Here is a 16719-nt window from a genome sequence, read left to right as displayed (position 1 = left end):
TCCGGCCTTCTTGCCGCTTCAAGTGGGCTTCCAGAAGCTGCCTGTAGCAATTGAAAAGCACCTGTACATATGAAGCCGGAGGAGAAGGTTGTAGCTCAGGGCACACACACAAGTTGTCAATGGTACCTACCTGCCTAGGTAGTAGGTAGTGAGTCCCCCGTCCTCAGAAGTATGTAAGAAGAGACCAGAAATGATTTATCAAGGAAAATCTTTCAGAACTGAGACCTCTGACTCCACTCTTAGTTTCTTTTCTTCTTTCCAATAAATGCCTCTTGCCTTTTTCATTTTCCCAACCACATCTTTTTTTTTTTTTTTTTTTTTGGCTTTTTCTTCTCGGCATGACTTTTTCGGTTGGCTGTGAGCTCTAAGCCTTCTATGTTCTTGGCATGAAAACCTGAGGCTGACTGACTGGTGACACAGTCATGGTGCCCCCTGCCCTCCTGGGTCTCTCGTACCGCTGCCCAGGGGGCAGACCTGCCTGTCTCCTGCGTGAAGCACGTGCATGCCCAGGACAGCCCCTTCCATTCTGTCTTCTACACTGCAGCCAGGAGGGTTTCCATAACCTTCAGGGGACCCTTTCAGATGCCACCCTGCCAACCAGGAGAGAAGATACAGTCCCTGAGTTCGCTTGCGGTGTGTCTTCACTGTATGGCTTCACCTCTTGTTTTCAGTTTGTGTTCTTCATTTTTCCCACAAAACCTGTCTTTTTTCTACTGCTCTTTCCAGTCAGGCAATTCCTACTCACCTCTCAATACCCTACTCAAATGGCCCTGCCTCTGAAACAATCCCTTCGCTCCCTCATCTTTGGAGTCCTTGCCTCCGGAATCTGGCCCGTGCCCTTTCTTGAAGGCCCGCCTCGTTTCATTGCAGTGATGGCCAGAAGTATCTGTCACCTGCCCCCACCTAGTTGTTTCAGAAGCAAAGGCCCCTGTCACCCGGAAGCGCTTTGTAAATGTCCCCATAACGCATGGACAGGAGGGAAAATATGAAGCCCAGGCAGCTCCTCTCAGGACAGCTAGGGTTGAAATCATTCACTTCCTCCCCTTCTTAGATCTTGGATCTTATGAAAGCAGCAATTTCTCGGAAAAGAAGAAAAATGGATCATTTATTTTCATTTGCAAATATTTCATTTTTCTCTGCTTTTAACATTTGGATTCCTGGCTGATTATTAACATTTTCTATAGACAAAATAAATCACCGTGGTGGGGGATGCTGGATTGGAGGAGCAGATTTTTAAAAAATTAGATGATACGGTAATTTCTTTACAAGAGTAGAAATAAATATTAAAAATGGTCTAGGGCCTTGAGAATGGTTAAAACAAAAACACAAGCTCTTATTTTTCATAACAATGTCGTTAACATTTTAATATCCAAAAAGTCACGTTGTAAATTAGCCTGATTTATTGTCCTGTTCTAAGGATTGCGATGACTTCATGTCGCCTGCTGTCCTGAGACCAAACAAGTATTTACTGCGGGGAGCGCCCTGACCAAAAATTGTCTTAAAATCTGCAGTTCCCCTGATCTTGCATGTACAAGAGGTTTATTGGATAAAAGCCTAACTGGGCCCGTGGTCACTTCCAGCCACTGACACAGCAAAGCTGTGAGGTGCAGTTACAGGACTGCATGCTCCTCTGCTTCCCTCTGGACGTGGAGGCCTTTCCTTCACTCCCGGAGGCCCCCACAGCATCGGGGAGCTGGCAAGGCTGGGAGTTCTTCTCCCCCAGCATCCCCGGGCTGGCCTAGGCTGGGCTGCGCTGGGCTGGGCAGGAGCTCCATGTCTTCCCGCAGCTGCAGATCTCTGGATGCTCTGACTTCAAACAGGTGGAGAAGGATTCGGGGACACAGAGCCAGACTCCTCCCAGAAAGTGCCACTTGTAACCCTCGAGCTCCAAACAACAACAACTGTAAGGCTTAGCACAGCAGCCAGCTCTGGTAGGAGCCGGTTTGGCCAGGCAACGGGCCCTTCCTTGCGCATTCACGGCTGTGGCAGCTCAGCCAAGAATGAGGAATCCGACGATGGCATCCTGAAATGAGCATGAGGCAATTTGAAACTTTTAAATCTCTGTTGCAGGATTTGGAGAAAATGCCAAACAGTGGGTTGTATCCCGGGTGTGATGCCTCCCTGGCCACCCCTCCCTCCTTTCTTCGTCTTCCTCCATCTTCCTTCTGGTCTCCAAAGTCTTACTGATGTTCTTGCAGCCAAAGGCTTCCTAGTCTCTTACCTCTTTCCCCTTTGGACGCAGATTCTTCCTCCAGGCCAGGGGTCCCCTGCTTGCCCAGCCTGAATCCAGCCTGCTCCCTCGGCTCCATCAGCCTCACCTGAGCTCAGCCCCATCTGGGTTGGGTTGTTTGTGCCTCAGTCATGGGGGGAGTCTGTGTTCCTCTCCATCTATGATTACAAGTGAGCTTGGTCACCTCTTCAAGGCACACAGTAGAAAACAGTGGGACATAGATGCTGGCCTATACCAAACCCAGTGTCTTCCTCTGCACTCTGAGTCTCCCCTTTCTAGGGTCCCTGCCTCTTTTCCACTTGAAGTGAGCTCTTCATCCATGCTGTCCACAGTCAGCACCATCTGGTCCTGGCTGCCTCTCTAGCAGCCCCTTGCTAAGTGGAACTTCTTCACATTCCCCCAGCACACCAAGCTCTCCCTGCCGCTGGACCTTTGCACATGTGGTTCCTTATACTGCATCCAGAGTTTTCCCTGGCTAGGCCCTGTCCTATCTGTTGAAACTCAAGGGTCGTCTTCTCCTATCTTGTCACTTTCTCCAGGCCTATGGTAGTTAGTGCTCTTCCTGCTGAACCCACCACACCTGCTCCCTCCTACCAAAGCTCACGCATCACCTGTTCTGATGGTTGATTTGCTGCAATGTCTCCCTCACCAGTTCACATTACCAATGACAGCTGTGGCTCCCTGTAAAGGTTTCAAGCTCTCTAAATGTCCCGCTGGGCTCCATCCTGACCTCAGAGAAGTGACAGGTGATAATGACTCTGTCTTGTACAGCAGGTGACCAGGAGATAGATTGGGTGGCACTGATTCCAGAGTAACAAGCTAATCCTGCTCATTTCTCACCACTTCATAATTTCTACCCAGACCTGTGAACATTTTCCATAACTCCTTTAGCTGTGAGTTAGTCCACCAGTCAAATAATTCTGAGAAGAAGGGAAATCTGGCTAGGATTAGCAGTTTCCTGATATTAGACTTTCCTTCCTGCCTCTGTGGAGGTTTTTGTTTTTCATTTTCTCCTTTCATAACTCCTTGAGTGATAGCAATGGAAGGTTCCAGGCCTGAATTTCATGAACGATTTCTAATTCTTCTCATCGCATATGACCAGGAGGGGTGGTAGAAAGATTGCCAGTTAATTTTGTAAGCTTCTTTGGCATGCATATATTTTCCAGATTGTTTCTGTACCTTTCACTTTCCGGAGTAATTATTCCAGCAGAAAGCATGTTAGTATGTGGCTGACTGATTGCTGGAAGTTGTATCCTTTTGATGTACTGAATAATTGACTAAAAAGAAAAAAAACAGCTTATATCACCCACCAATAGAACGTTGAAAGTCCATGCCAGGCCTGCACAGCAGTTTGCAGACCACTGATGATAGACAGCTAATCCATCCGCCATCCAGTCCACAAACATTTATGGAGCACTTATTTTAACAAAGCACTGAGTGAATTCAATAAGGGGTAGGGGTGACCCCATCACTGACCCCGAGTTACAGCTCTCAGTCCCACCTGCCTCTCACCATCTCCTGGGAGCTTTTGAAACAGGATCCCTGAGCCAACTCTTGAGATTCTGGTTTCCTTGTTCTAGAGTAAGACCCAGGGGTAAGGATTTTTTTAAAACCCCTCTCCCAGATTTTGACACGGAGCCAAGGTTGGAACCCACTGCTCTCATGCGAGGCCTCTCAACCTTGCTGTTACTAATATATTGGGACGTATTGGGATTCTTTGTCGTGAGGATCTGTCGTCGGCACTATAGGATATTTCACACCATCCCCAAGTCTGCCCCCTCCCATGCAGCAGTGCCCTCAGCAGCGTCCTTGGAGCACGCAATCATCCTGCCTAAGACTTCTGCTCCAGGAGTAGGAATGACACATGTCTGGACATTTTTATCTTTCAAGAAAGAGGTCACGCTCTGAGCTGCCACTGAGCACCAATCCTTGCATCTTTGTTGCTGTCTCACTGTACTTGCGTTTGTCCACTGTGGAATCCAAGCCATACACACAGGTCACGCACTGGTGCTACACCGCCCGTCACAGCAAGAGGAGGGAGCTGGCTGCTCTACACCACGTCTGTGTGAAGATGCATTTCCTGCAAACCAAGCCAAAGTGTGAATGGCATTCATTTGGGGTGTTTTGAATGTGGATCTGGGTTCTGACATCTACAAAGCCAGAAGATGGCTAATATGGGGCCTGTACTGAGGTAGGGCGGTATGGGCTGCAGCTCAGACACCCAGCAGTTTGGACAAGACACTTGATCTCTGCTTAAGCACCACCCCGCTACACCAGCCACCCTTGTACCTGAACCATTTTTCTTATTTGTGTTTCCTATCTGGCCCCTAGATAAAACAAGACAACACATTGATAGAGTTACGTACAAGGAAATGCTCAAAAGCAGCACTCGGTCCTGCCTTACAAGGTTAAAAGGGGAAGGAACACGTTATAAAACAATACACCAACTGTGAAAGAAAAATCTTTTCTAAGGAAAAATATCCAGATATATTTATATCTTTGCATTAAAAAGATAAGGCTATATACCCAGCCATTCATAGATATCTATCTCTGGTTAGGAACTAAAGAGCTAATTTCTTTCAGATTTTCTGTATATTTGAGGACTATCTAAAATGCAATAATTTTTCTAATAAGGAAAAGGCTTTTTTAAAATTAAAAATCCAATGATAAAGCTGAGGTGGTTACATTCAAATAGAAGAAGATGACCATGCTGAGGCATTCATGACCTCGGGTGTCCTCTCTGCCAGGTAGAAATCCGTTCTGGTGGGGCGGTACCAGGAGGAGGGTGTGGACATTTGCCAGGGTCAGGCCTTTGTCATGAGAGCCAAGTGACCATTTGCCTTGTGGCCAGGCCTGCGAGGACTTTGCTGTGTGGGCCGTGCATGAGCGGCGTATAGACAGATGTTCAGACCTAGGGGTATGGGCGGGCTGGAGTCAGTTGTGGTTTTCAGTATCCCCTCAGCCTTGAGCCGGTGGGTTGTCACCAGTTCTCCAGAAATGCCAGCTGGGCTGGGCCAGTGAGTAATCCCACCACCAAGTGGCAGGCGGGTGTCAGCAAGTTCACTGAATGGTGCGAGAATCTGTACATGCCTGCCACACATGGATAGGAGTAGGTTATTGTTCTCAGGAAAATGCCCCAGTCTGTCAGGGTGGTGTCACCTGTCCTTTTACCACATTATTAGGATAGGATGTGTGGCACAAAAGACTGAAGATCTCACAGGCAGAACCAGGACCAAGCCTGGCTCAGCTTGGGCCGACTCCCCTCCTGGACCACAGGACGAGGGCCCCATGTTGGGTCCCATTGTCATTTCCTCCTGGTGACAGAAAGCTTGTGTTCACAGAAAGAAGAAAGGCAGTTTCCCAGAAGGTTGGGGAAGACCTTCTGCTTTCCAGGTTTGCACAGCAGACTCTTTAATACCAATCACACCATTGCTTCTGGCACTATCCCCATAGAAAAGTAATCTTTTAGCCTAGCAATTCACTGTATCTGTACTCTTAATGCGAATTGCTTCATCAGTGTTGAATGCTGTTGGAGGCATAACAAAAGCAACTTTAATTGCCAGTGTTATTGAAATAGTGCTGGCAAGGATCTGGTCCTTGGAGCTGTCAAAAGAGTGTTCTCACCATTTCCTTCATTAATAGAAAACAAATCCAGGATTCCGCAGAATAATGTTTCTATTTTTATGGTTTTGGACTATTGTAATTATTTATTCCTATCATCACATGTGAATAGAAACATTTCTCAAATCAGTGCCTCAGTGTGGAGTAAGAGTGAAATGTTCAGTGACCTGTTACACTGCCTTGGTTGATTTCTCTTTTTTTGTTGTTTTTGTTTTTTGGAGCACTGAGGATTGAACCCAGAGCCTTCACACTGAGCTACATCACCAGCTCTTTTTTTATTGTGAGACAAGGTTACACTAAGTTGCTAAGTTGTCCAGGTCAACCTCAAGCTTGTGATTCTCTGGCCTCAGCCTCCCAGAGTGCTGGGATCACAGGCCAGGGCCACTGTGCTGGGCTTTCTTCTTCTTCTTAATTTTTGTAATGTTACAGAGCCCTAAATTTTTAAATAAATAATACTGTTATATGGTTCAAAAAGTATCCAAAGGAAGAAATGAGAAGTCTCCCGTGCGTGTCAGTTTCTTGTTCTGGACCCAATTCTCAACCCACTAAATGAATGTTATCATCATTGGTTTCTTATACAGTGTCCCTTATCCAAAATCTCTTCTTTGAAACTTCAGATTTAGGATTTTTTTCTGATTTTAAAGTATTTGCACGTGCATGAGATAGTCATGAGATATTATAGCTGATGGGGACTGGGAGAGCCTTTTGTTCCCTTGGGGATGCCGAAGACAGTGTGTGCTGAGCACCTGGGTTTTGACCATGAGCCATCACATGAGGTTACGTGTGACATTTTTGTCATGGCAGTGCTGCAAAAGTTTCAGATTTTAGATTTCAGATTTTTGTATTTTTTTTACTGCACATCTTCTCACCTGGTTTACGACCTGTAGTTACTCGCTTACCTTGGAGTTCTTTCAGTGTTATCCAGAGAGTTCTGTCTGACCTTTCTGATAGCTGCATGATCTTCCTTCCCCTCATGTGGGCTTACTTGAATCTCTTTAACCAGAGCGTGATGAGCTGATTACTGAACAACCTGAGCTCTTACAAATCGCGCTGTGACTCCCAGTGTACCTGCGCCACTTTATGCTAGGCAAGCCTCCTTGTTGGATAAGTTCTTGTGGACTTGGCACACCAGGCCCCCTCTCCTCTTGGTCAGCCAGCTTTTTGGGCCTCTTCTGAGGGCACCACAGTTGTCTGATCACCCATGTGAGGGGACATAGCACATGTTCTTCACAGGAAAGCTAGATCCTGCCCTCCTAAGACATGATGCCGGGCAGAGAGTCCAGCCCTGCCTCTGTGAACACATAGCCTAGAAACAAGGATGGGAAATAGGTCATTGCCAGCTCAGGGACCATAAAGGAACTTGGAGTCTAATGCACATTCCTAAAAGTTAGCCATCATGGAATCTGCCAGGGACTGCCACTTCTCAGGCCACAGAGGTCCACAAGCCTCTGCTCTGGGTGCTGGCTTAATGGGGTGAGAGCAGGCATCTCAGCTTCTGACATCTCCTGATTGTTCTCTGATCACTGAGTTCCAGTACCCAGGTCCTACTCCTAAGTGCTCCTGAGAGGCTGTATGTGTCAGAACTCAGTCCCTGGGGTACTAGTGCAAACACAACCACAGCCTCCCAGAGGGCCCTGTTCCATCTTTATAACTGGGTGCTCTTTGAGTACATGTGGTTTAGGACCCCAGGACCAAGTGTCTTTCCTCCCAGGCTACTGCAGTGATCAAAGGGAGGACGGCGGAATGGTTTAAACTGGGGCATTGTTGGAGACATTCTTAGGATTCTGTAAAACGAAAGGGCATGTGTTTGTGTTCAAAATACTTAGTGAATCCCTGTTATGAACCACACCCTGCCTTGTACAGCTGGAGATGAGTTAGACAGCAGAACTGCAGTGGTCTCTGTCCTCATTAGCCTTAGGGCCAAGAGGAACAATTTGGTGTAGATGTAGGGGTGTCAGAATTACCTCCTAGTTTCTAGCAAGTCCATCGAGTGCCATTACCGAGACGAGAGCTAGGAGGAAAGGATCTTGGGTCTTGGGGGTGGGGCAGCCCTCTGACCACACATGTTTTGAAGAGAAAGGGCTTCATTAGGGAACAGAGCTGATGTGAACCTGGAGAAGCTGGAGAGTGAGGTCTGGGAGGAGGGAGATGAGGGAGCAAAGTGGGCAAGTCAGAGCTCGTGGGAGGAGCCCAAGAAGCTGAGTGTGTGTGTGTATGTGGCTGCTCAGCAGGACCAGAACTCCTCGAGAGAGAGCTGGGAACCAGGTCACTCGAGGTGGGCATGGGGCCTCTGTTGGTCAGTAGGGATGCACCGTGGGGGCAGACAGAACCTTCTAGTCACTTTCAGAACATCCAGCCCCTCGCCTGCTGGTATGGCCTTTTTAGTGGCCTCTGCTTCACTTTGTAGGGAAGGGAAACTGATTACCTCTCAGAGCATCATAGTTCTTAGCTGGGACAGATGCCTGTAACAGGACAGACTAACAAGAGAAGAACAAGCAAGTTTAGTAACTTGTGTACCTCCAGAAAGATGAATGAATCTCAAAGAGGCAGCTTTGGATGTAGGCTGAAAACCATCGTCTGCCAAAACAAAGAACTGAAGTGCGGGGCAGAGGCCATTTATAGGCAGGTAACCAGAAAAAGGATCATCAGCAAGAGAGGCCTGTTATGCAAGTGTAGGTGGCCTCTTTCTCCACAGAAAGTCTGTGGTAGCCTGAGTCATGCTTCTCTTCCTGTGACAGAGAGGTAACACCCCTCAAATCAAGATCCCCGAGCCAGGAGAAAGGCACACACCTGTAGTCCCAGCTGCTCCAGAGCTTGAGACAGAGGCATCACTTGAACCCAGGCGTTTGAAGCCAGCTTAAACAACACTTCATGTCTTATTTCAAAAAATGAAGAAACAAGATTCCCTTTTATATAGTTGGACCTCATTTTTATGGGGTCCACATCTGTGACTTCAACCAACCACAGACTGAAATTTTTCGGGAGAAGAAATTGCATCTGTACTGAACATGCACAGAATTTTTTCCCTTGGCTTTATTCCCTAAACAATACAGCCTAACAGTTATGGAAATTATAATACATTTATATTGTGTCAGGTATTATTGTCACCTAGAGATGATATGACACATAGGTTCTGTGCAAATACTACTACACCATGTTATAGAAGGGGCTTGAGCATCCTTGGATTTTGTTATGTTTGGGAGGCCTGCAACCCAGTCTTCCTTGGATGTGAAGGGACCACTGACTGTAAATGTGAATTTCTTTTTAAAGAAACAGTAATCTCTCTGTTGTCAGAGCTTCTTCTATATCTTTAATTTCTCCAGATAAGGCGTATTTTGAGATGGGATATTCTGATCTCCTACAACTCCTACTTTCTAAATTTCTCCACATCCTCCTCCTGTCCCACAGTCATCCATCCAGGAAAGGGAAATCCAGCTCCCAGCCTCAGGAGAGTGGTGCCAGCTGACCAGTCGGGTTCAGTTTGCTCCCTCAATGCACTCATGTGTCAGGAAAGGCTGTCACATAATCCCAAAGGGAAACAGGCAAGTGGGTCAGTCTCGGGGAGTCATGAGCAAGGTTGATAAGCAAAGGAGACCTAGGGAAAGAGGAGCAGAAAGTCCTGAGCAGCTGAAGCATTTTAGAGTAAGAAAGGGGAGAAGGTGCCAGCAAGAAAGATGGATAAGGAGAGAGAAAAGGGAACCGGGAGAGCGGAGCAATGGAGCCAAAGAATGGACCATGGACCAGAGCTCCGGTGACAGTGACAGTTACAGCAGAAGATGATGGGATAGGGGACATGCAGCCCCCTGAGAACTTAGTACATGTGGGGACAGAAGCCAGCTGGGGTGAGCTGCAAGCCAGGCAATGAGGAAACGCAGGCAGTGAGGCCAGCAGCTCTAAGAGTTTGGCCCTTGATGTCGGTGAGGTTGGGGCTTGGAGGAGTGCCGTTTTACCTTAGAGTAGGGAGAAGTCTAGCTTCCTAATCAAGGCAGAGGCAGACTCGAATACCTGTGTATCCAAAACTCTTTGCTGCATTTCACCTACTACTACTCAGCACCGTGCCAGGAAAAGGTGCTCAGGAGAGGAAGTACAAAGCAGGGGAGTCCTGGCCCAGAGATTCTTGTCCAACAATTTTCCTCCCTCCGGGAGGCAGGTAGGGGTCTCTGCAGTGGGGGGTGGAGTGTGACCCTCAAAGGAGCCTCCGGAAGACAGAAAGGAACAGCTGAGCCAGAAGAGGCCTCAGACAGAAGGCAGTATCTGTGCTGGGCTTTATGAGAGAGCTAGGAAATCTAGAGGGGAAAAAGGAGAGGGGTTGGTCCTTGGTGGCTGAGAATTACCATTAGTGTCCCAGGTATGCAACAGGGCTATTTCCACCAAGATGCCTGCCCTAGACAGACCACTGAGGAGGAGGAGGGTGCAGACAGTGTGTGGCCCCATTTCCTCCCTGCAGATTCAAACCCCACATGGGGCACAGCCCCTCGGGAGTGGGAACACACAAGGCTTGGGGTACTCCTGAAGTCATCTTGCAAAGGGAAAGAGAAGGAGATGGGGGAGGGAGAAGGGCAGAGGAGGAGAAGCCTAAAAGCCCAAGGGGATTTGTTCAGCCTCCAGGAGGATTTACCTGTGCATGTGCTTGGAAAGCCGATCAGTCTGGGGGAGGAAAGCAATGAATCATTTATGACTGTTTTCACTTTGTATTCATTAAAGGCCTCTGCACTATTATTATCGAACCTTAATTGGCTTGGCACTAGGCTCAGCCTCTTCCAGCCCCTGCTCCTCCCTTTGCCATCAGAGATTCCTGGAGCGAGTGAGCCTGGAGTGTGGAGGAGGACCGAGCCTGGGAATGTGCAACAGGGCCTTCGGTTCAGGAAGATCAAAGGGAATGCCATCGCTTCTCTTTCCCCTCTCTGATCATATATTAATGAGTGTGTCTCGCCAGGCTTTCTCTCTGCTCCCCACAAGCCGCTCTGCTCTAAGCCACTTGGAATCTCTTAGCCCTCTTTGCTTTCTCAGCCACTGGAGTACTTTTCCATCAGCTCTGTCCTCTCGAAGCCCCCTGGGCACAGTGGCTTCTTGCATGATGTGCACATCCTTTGTCCCGAGTGCCACGTCAGGCACTGAACCAGCAACCATATGTGGGTTACCTGATTTACTTCTTTTAATACATTTCAATGTAATTATAACTGCATAAAAGAGGAGACAAATTGGCAAGTAATTACAATGTTAATTTGGCAATGTTTTATCATATTGTGGAAGCACGATTTCCTCTCTAATTGTATTGGGGGGGACACATTTGTCTACGGTGGAGCTTATTAAGGGATTCTTGAGAATGGAAATGAAACACACGGGAGACAGGAAAATCAGCTCTCCTCCCCATAAATATTCCTTTATTTGCATGTGTTTTTGCAGCCTCCTTAAAAAGCTAACTCGTTTATTCAGGCCTAATTAATGGAACACCATGGAATGCATAATTAGTCCTGACAGTTTGGCTGATGGATGGGTTCAGCTATGGAATCTGAGGAGACCCCAGTTTAAAGGGCTGAATGCTTCCCTTTCAGAATCTCACAGGCTGTGCATGCCTCACCACCATCGCCCCTGAGAATGCCACTGTGGTTCCTGGAAAATGCCCCAGTCCCGGGTGCCAAGAGGCCTTCCTCACCTTCCTGTGCGTGATGTGCATCTGCAGCATGATCGGTGCCATGGCCCAGACGCCCTCCGTCATCATCCTCATCAGGTAAGGATCTCACGGCCAGGGACCTGAGAGCCGCCCGACCTCCTCCCTGTCCACATGGTGTCTCCCAGAAACCATAGCTTTGATGCTGTGTAGCCTCACAAGGCAGGCGAGAGAGCGCCACAGCAGAGTACGCAGCCACCCCGGGCCAACAGGAATCAATACAGTCCATCAGTTAGGGAGCTCACAGCAAGAGAAGCCAGCAGGACAAAGATGGGGAAAAAGACCACCTTCCTGTCCTCCCAGGAGTAGCCTCAGCAGGTGGCTCTGAAAAGGACTCTGCATTGATCCTTTCAGGGAACAGCTTTGTCAGAGTGAAGTGAAAGAGCCATTGGGCTAGCCAAGTCCCCATGTCCCACCTGCCCTGCAGCTGTCCAGCCATGGCCCCTTAGGCAGGACACCTCGCTCCAGACTTGTTTCTGTATGTTACTGGGGGTGACGGTACCGCTCTTGCCTGCCACTTGCAGTGGTGTGCGACCCACGGAGAGTGCCTGTGGGCAGACACTGTGGAGACCCGAGAGGTGATTGTGCCAGAGGTCTCATGGCAGGCAGGTGTCGGCTCCTCTTGTACATGCAGGTTGTTGGAGCAAGCTCCCTAGGATTCTGTTGCTCTTTCTCTAGGGGCCTGTCCTTGGGCAGTTGAGGTGCCTCAACTGTGAATGATTGAGCAATATTCTGAGTGACTTTTATGGTTTCCAGAGTTACCTGGATTGGTATGAAGAATCTAGAAGTGAGCTGACTATACTCTAGTATCTGTCGAACCAGAGGAAAGGATTCAGTACAGAGAAAGAGTCGTCTTGTTGGGATACAGCTGTATAAGCAAACCAATTCAATCCCAAGGGCTGGAAAGAAAAGTAGGAATGAAATGCTTAGAAGTATCCCACGCCACCAAGCAGCACTGGCTGTCTTCTTCAACTTGTCCTGCTCTCCTGCTGCCTGCCGCAGCTCCTGGTCTTTGTTATAAATTCCCATTGAGGAGGATTTATACAAGGTACTTATCAAGATCACTGTCAAAGGCCTTGTGAATGTACAAAGGCATTAAGGGTACAATAAGCAAATTGCCATTTTCCACTTATTAGTTTGAAAAATAAATTTTAAAAATTCATACCCACTGCTTCACAAGGCTATGGCTGAACTAGTAAAATCACATATTGCTGGTGGTGTTGAAAAGATGTCAGTCCTTCCAAAAAGGCAATACAGCAATGTGAATCAGGAGCCATAAAAATATTCAGACCCATTTATGCAGTAACCCTACCCCTGTCCCTCACCATTTATCTCTAAAAAATACTTTTCTACAAGAGAAAAAGCCCAATACAGAAAGATTTTATTATAATGTTAACTATAATAGCAGAAATACCTGCAGTGAAATAGTAAGTTAAATTATGGTTCTGTAGCTTGATGGAATAATGAAAATTCTTAAGAACGTGAAAAGTGTTTATGAAATGAACAGTTGAGTTTAAAGCTATATATGGAAGATGATTATATGTAATATGCACATGGACAAAACCCATCAGATCTTATGTGTGGGTTTAGGGTGGCTGCCTTATGAGTTTATTTCCCACTAGAAATTCTCATAAAGTTGTATTGTATTCTACACACACAAAAGGCACCAGGAAGCAGGAACAGTGACCATTCCCCCCTGCAAAAACTCAACCTCTTAACACTCAAAAGTAATGACTGGCAGATCAAACAGGGAGAATCTGTTGAAACCTTGATCACTACCAAATTTCAGCTCCATAAACAGCCCTTGGGATTTTTCAGGAAGTATCTGATGCCCTTCCAATGGGTCAACAATATATGGCCTCCATAACCTGGGCCTGGCCAGGCTGGGCCAGAGTCTGGTGCTCACACTGCTGTATATTGAGAAGGCCAAAGTAGTTGTTTACTATCACATTCCTGGTCCTATTTGCCATCCCAGATGTTCCAGGCAGGCACAGGGCACAAACAGTCTGAGCTTCAGCCCAAATGTGCACCAGCCCTTGCTGAAACCAAGAACACTGGGCCCTCTCTGATGCTGGACAGAAGCACACTCACAGGAACAGTCCTCAGAATGTCCAGAAGTGGGGATGAAAGTTGATACTCGGTGGGTCCCTTGCAGGCATGAGCTCTGGGCTCTTGTTTTAAATTAGTGTATTTATACCCTTGTTGGCAGTCCCCCTTTACAGATGGGGAAAGAGACTCGGTGTGAGAAAGGGGGATTTTTGAGAACACTTGGCCAGTAAGCTGAGAAGCTAAGGCTGCATCTTTGGTCTTACCTGAAACTTGCAATAATACTCAGACTGGGCCCATCATTTCTTTGTAACTGGGATCCAAGGAGAATGATTTGCCTATGGGAACCAGTTTCCTAACAGGATATGAAGAAAGATCTTAACACCTTGTTCACTTTGTTCCAAGGGATGTGATAGCTAAAAGGAAATCAAATTCCAAGTGATAAATATTCTGGCTCTTTATACCAGCATGTTTTCTTGATAAGGAAAATTTGCCTTTATTATATGTCTTTCAAGTTAGTCCTTCAAATGATTGTGTAAAAACTGTAGCCATGGACCTGATCATCATATAGAGGAACTTGGATTTCGTGATAGGCATATTCCAAAGAGTACTTCCTGGGATCAGGCTTCATCAGCCAGAATCATGTTCTCCTCTCTGTGAAAGCTGTGACATGCTGCCTATACTATACTTTTTATAATTAAAAAGAAATATGTACTTCTCCAAGAATAACACATTTGTAGCTTTCCCTGGAAATCTAAGAAAGGGGAGCAAAGATTGTAAAAACCACTGACTTAGTCCTTTCTAGGCTGGTGTAACAAAATACCATAGACATGGTAGCTTGTAAACAATGAAAATGTATTTCTCATGATTCTGGAAACCAGAAAATCCAGGGCAGGGCACAGGCAGGTGATCTGATGAGGCCCTGCTTCCTGGTTCATAGATGGCAAATTCTCACCATGGCCCCCTCATGGTAAAAGGGACAAGGGGTTTCTTGGGACATCTTTTATAAGGACATTAATCTTGTTCTTTAGGGCTCCACCCTCCAGACCTAATCACTTCCTAAAGGCCCCACCATCCCCTTGAGGGATAGGTTTGAATGTATGAATTCTGGGAAGGCATATTCAGTCTATGGCACACATGCAGTTTCTTTTGGTTTAACAGTCACTTTTGACTTGTCATACCCTGAAGCCACAGACCAAGTGGTAGGTCATTGGATGGATACCCCTTGGATCATTTAAGAGCATCATTCTGGCCACTAAGCCCATTGACAGCTTCCATACCCTGTGTACTGGATACCCTGTTGGTAACTTGGTTCCTAGCCTTTATTTTGTCCAGAACCAATTCCTGGGCCCTCCTTGCCTTGTGTGGGTCTCTGATGTTTCAGCCACACTGAAATATTCCCCAGTGCGTCTTAAGGCTCAGTCACACTGGATCAGCTATGCCTCAAGGCCCTCAAGAGACATGGTCATGTGCCTCCCTCACTTTCTGCCGGAGGGACTTACGATGGGACAGATAAGGGGGAGGTTTTCTGCTAGTGGCGCTGAAGATGACCTGAAGTAATGTGCATGTGGTCAAATAGGTCTCCCTTCACAGTTCACCACTTGTCCATAGGAAGGGCTTCCCTGGTTTGTAAGTGGGAGACAGACATCTGTCTGGCCGTCCACCTGCTCCTGCATTTGCTCAGCACATGCTGTGTGCTAGGCACAGAGCAGGGCTAAGTCACATGGTACAAGATGCAAAGAGTCCTTGGCCTCCAGGTGAGAAGGCGAGCAGTGAATAAACTAGTTACAAGTTGAAGTGGCATTGCAAAGGAGACCGTGTTCCCAGCTGGGTGGACCCATCGATCTAGAATCACTCCCCACTCTGTCTCTCTGCATTTGTAACAGAAAAATGTTACATTCTGAGAATGTTGCAGCAAAGAAGATCCTTCTTAGGGAGTGTTAGGTAACCTAGGCAAGGGAAATTGAATCAGTTGCAAAAAGGAAGCATCACTATACAGAGGTATCTTTCCAAGTAAAAAGGGTCCGATACTTGATGTAGAGGTATTATTTCCCAAATGGCCATCGGGCTGTCAAAACGTGCCAGCCTGATGAATTTCACAAATGCCGTAACCAAAGTGTCCATGGTTCCGGCAGATGTGCCGAGCCTAGGAACAAATCCCCCGATGCTGTTTTCCACACGCATGTGTCCCACCCATCCAAAATGCTCCCCCTTAACAAAAGCAAACTGCCTCCACATGTACACTTTGTGACCAAATTTGTATTCAGTCCTTTAAATGACAAGATGAGCTCCAGTTATTAAAAAACACTGTCAAATTCCTATAATTATCTTGGCACTGCAGTTGCAGTCATTTTTAGAGTTTAGGCAAGGAAACTGAACACTATTAGTAATTTTCTAAAGAAGGGCTCTGATGGACAGCAAAGAGTGACTATGGCCTATTAATTAGAGTGATAAGAATCTTGTTTTTTCTTCTTCATCTCTTTATGTAGGACAGTCAGCCCTGAACTCAAGTCTTACGCCCTCGGAGTTCTTTTTCTCCTCCTTCGTTTGTTGGGTACGTATTGTCTCTTTGTTACCTCTGTAACCAATTGGAGCTTATTACCAGGTAAGTAAATGGGAGTGAAGTTGTCCCATTTCCTGGGTCTGTGTTTTTTTCTATGATGTTTATTAGTAAGCAAGAGAAACTTGAAGCTTGAAAATTTTGCTCCCAGTTTAGAACTAAGCTGAGGCACTGCTCAGCTGTCACAGTTAGTTGTCATGCATCTGAACTCTTGTCTTCCTGCCTCCCCAATTCTCATCAGCATAAGGAAGCAAAGCAATGGTACCAAAGGGGGAAACATTGATGGTGCAACTTGGCACCTTTATTAAGCAACCTAGGGGCATCTTGTAAAATGCTTCCTTCATGAGGCCGCCTGCTGGGAGGGAGAGGCGTTCTCATAACACTTCACAAATGTAAACCAACCGTGTCCTTTACATTTTTCCAAACTGATTACGTTCTGGCATGATGAAAATATGACCTTTATGCTGTGGAGTCCACACTCTGAGATTTGGTGTGGATAGAAAGAATGCAGTCTAATCCCCCCTGGCCCTCGACTTATGGCAGTATTGAGGATTGAACTCGGGGCTTTTGCACTTTATTTTGAGACAGGGT

At 46.8% G+C, this 16719-nt stretch overlaps 1 protein-coding gene across 4 annotated transcripts in view; it reads left to right on the top strand.

The window, feature by feature from the left end:
- The window catches only part of Slco3a1 (solute carrier organic anion transporter family member 3A1), a 318089-nt gene that overhangs the window by 281893 nt on the left and 19477 nt on the right, over positions 1-16719 (top strand). For all 4 annotated transcript variants that reach the window (XM_004852723.3, XM_087188354.1, XM_004852722.3 and 1 more), the window contains 2 exons: positions 11407-11582; positions 16058-16122. In XM_004852723.3, the coding sequence (XP_004852780.1) occupies positions 11407-11582; positions 16058-16122 (241 nt within the window). The remainder of the gene's footprint in view (positions 1-11406; positions 11583-16057; positions 16123-16719) is intronic.

The sequence above is a fragment of the Heterocephalus glaber genome, unplaced genomic scaffold, assembly GCF_053883595.1.
Source record: "Heterocephalus glaber isolate CG9 unplaced genomic scaffold, H.glaber_assembly_v1.0 deba00001531, whole genome shotgun sequence".
In the NCBI taxonomy this organism is placed as follows: domain Eukaryota; kingdom Metazoa; phylum Chordata; class Mammalia; order Rodentia; family Bathyergidae; genus Heterocephalus; species Heterocephalus glaber.
The sequence above is the reverse complement of the archived record's forward strand: the minus strand, read 5'-3'. Positions and strand labels throughout refer to the sequence as shown.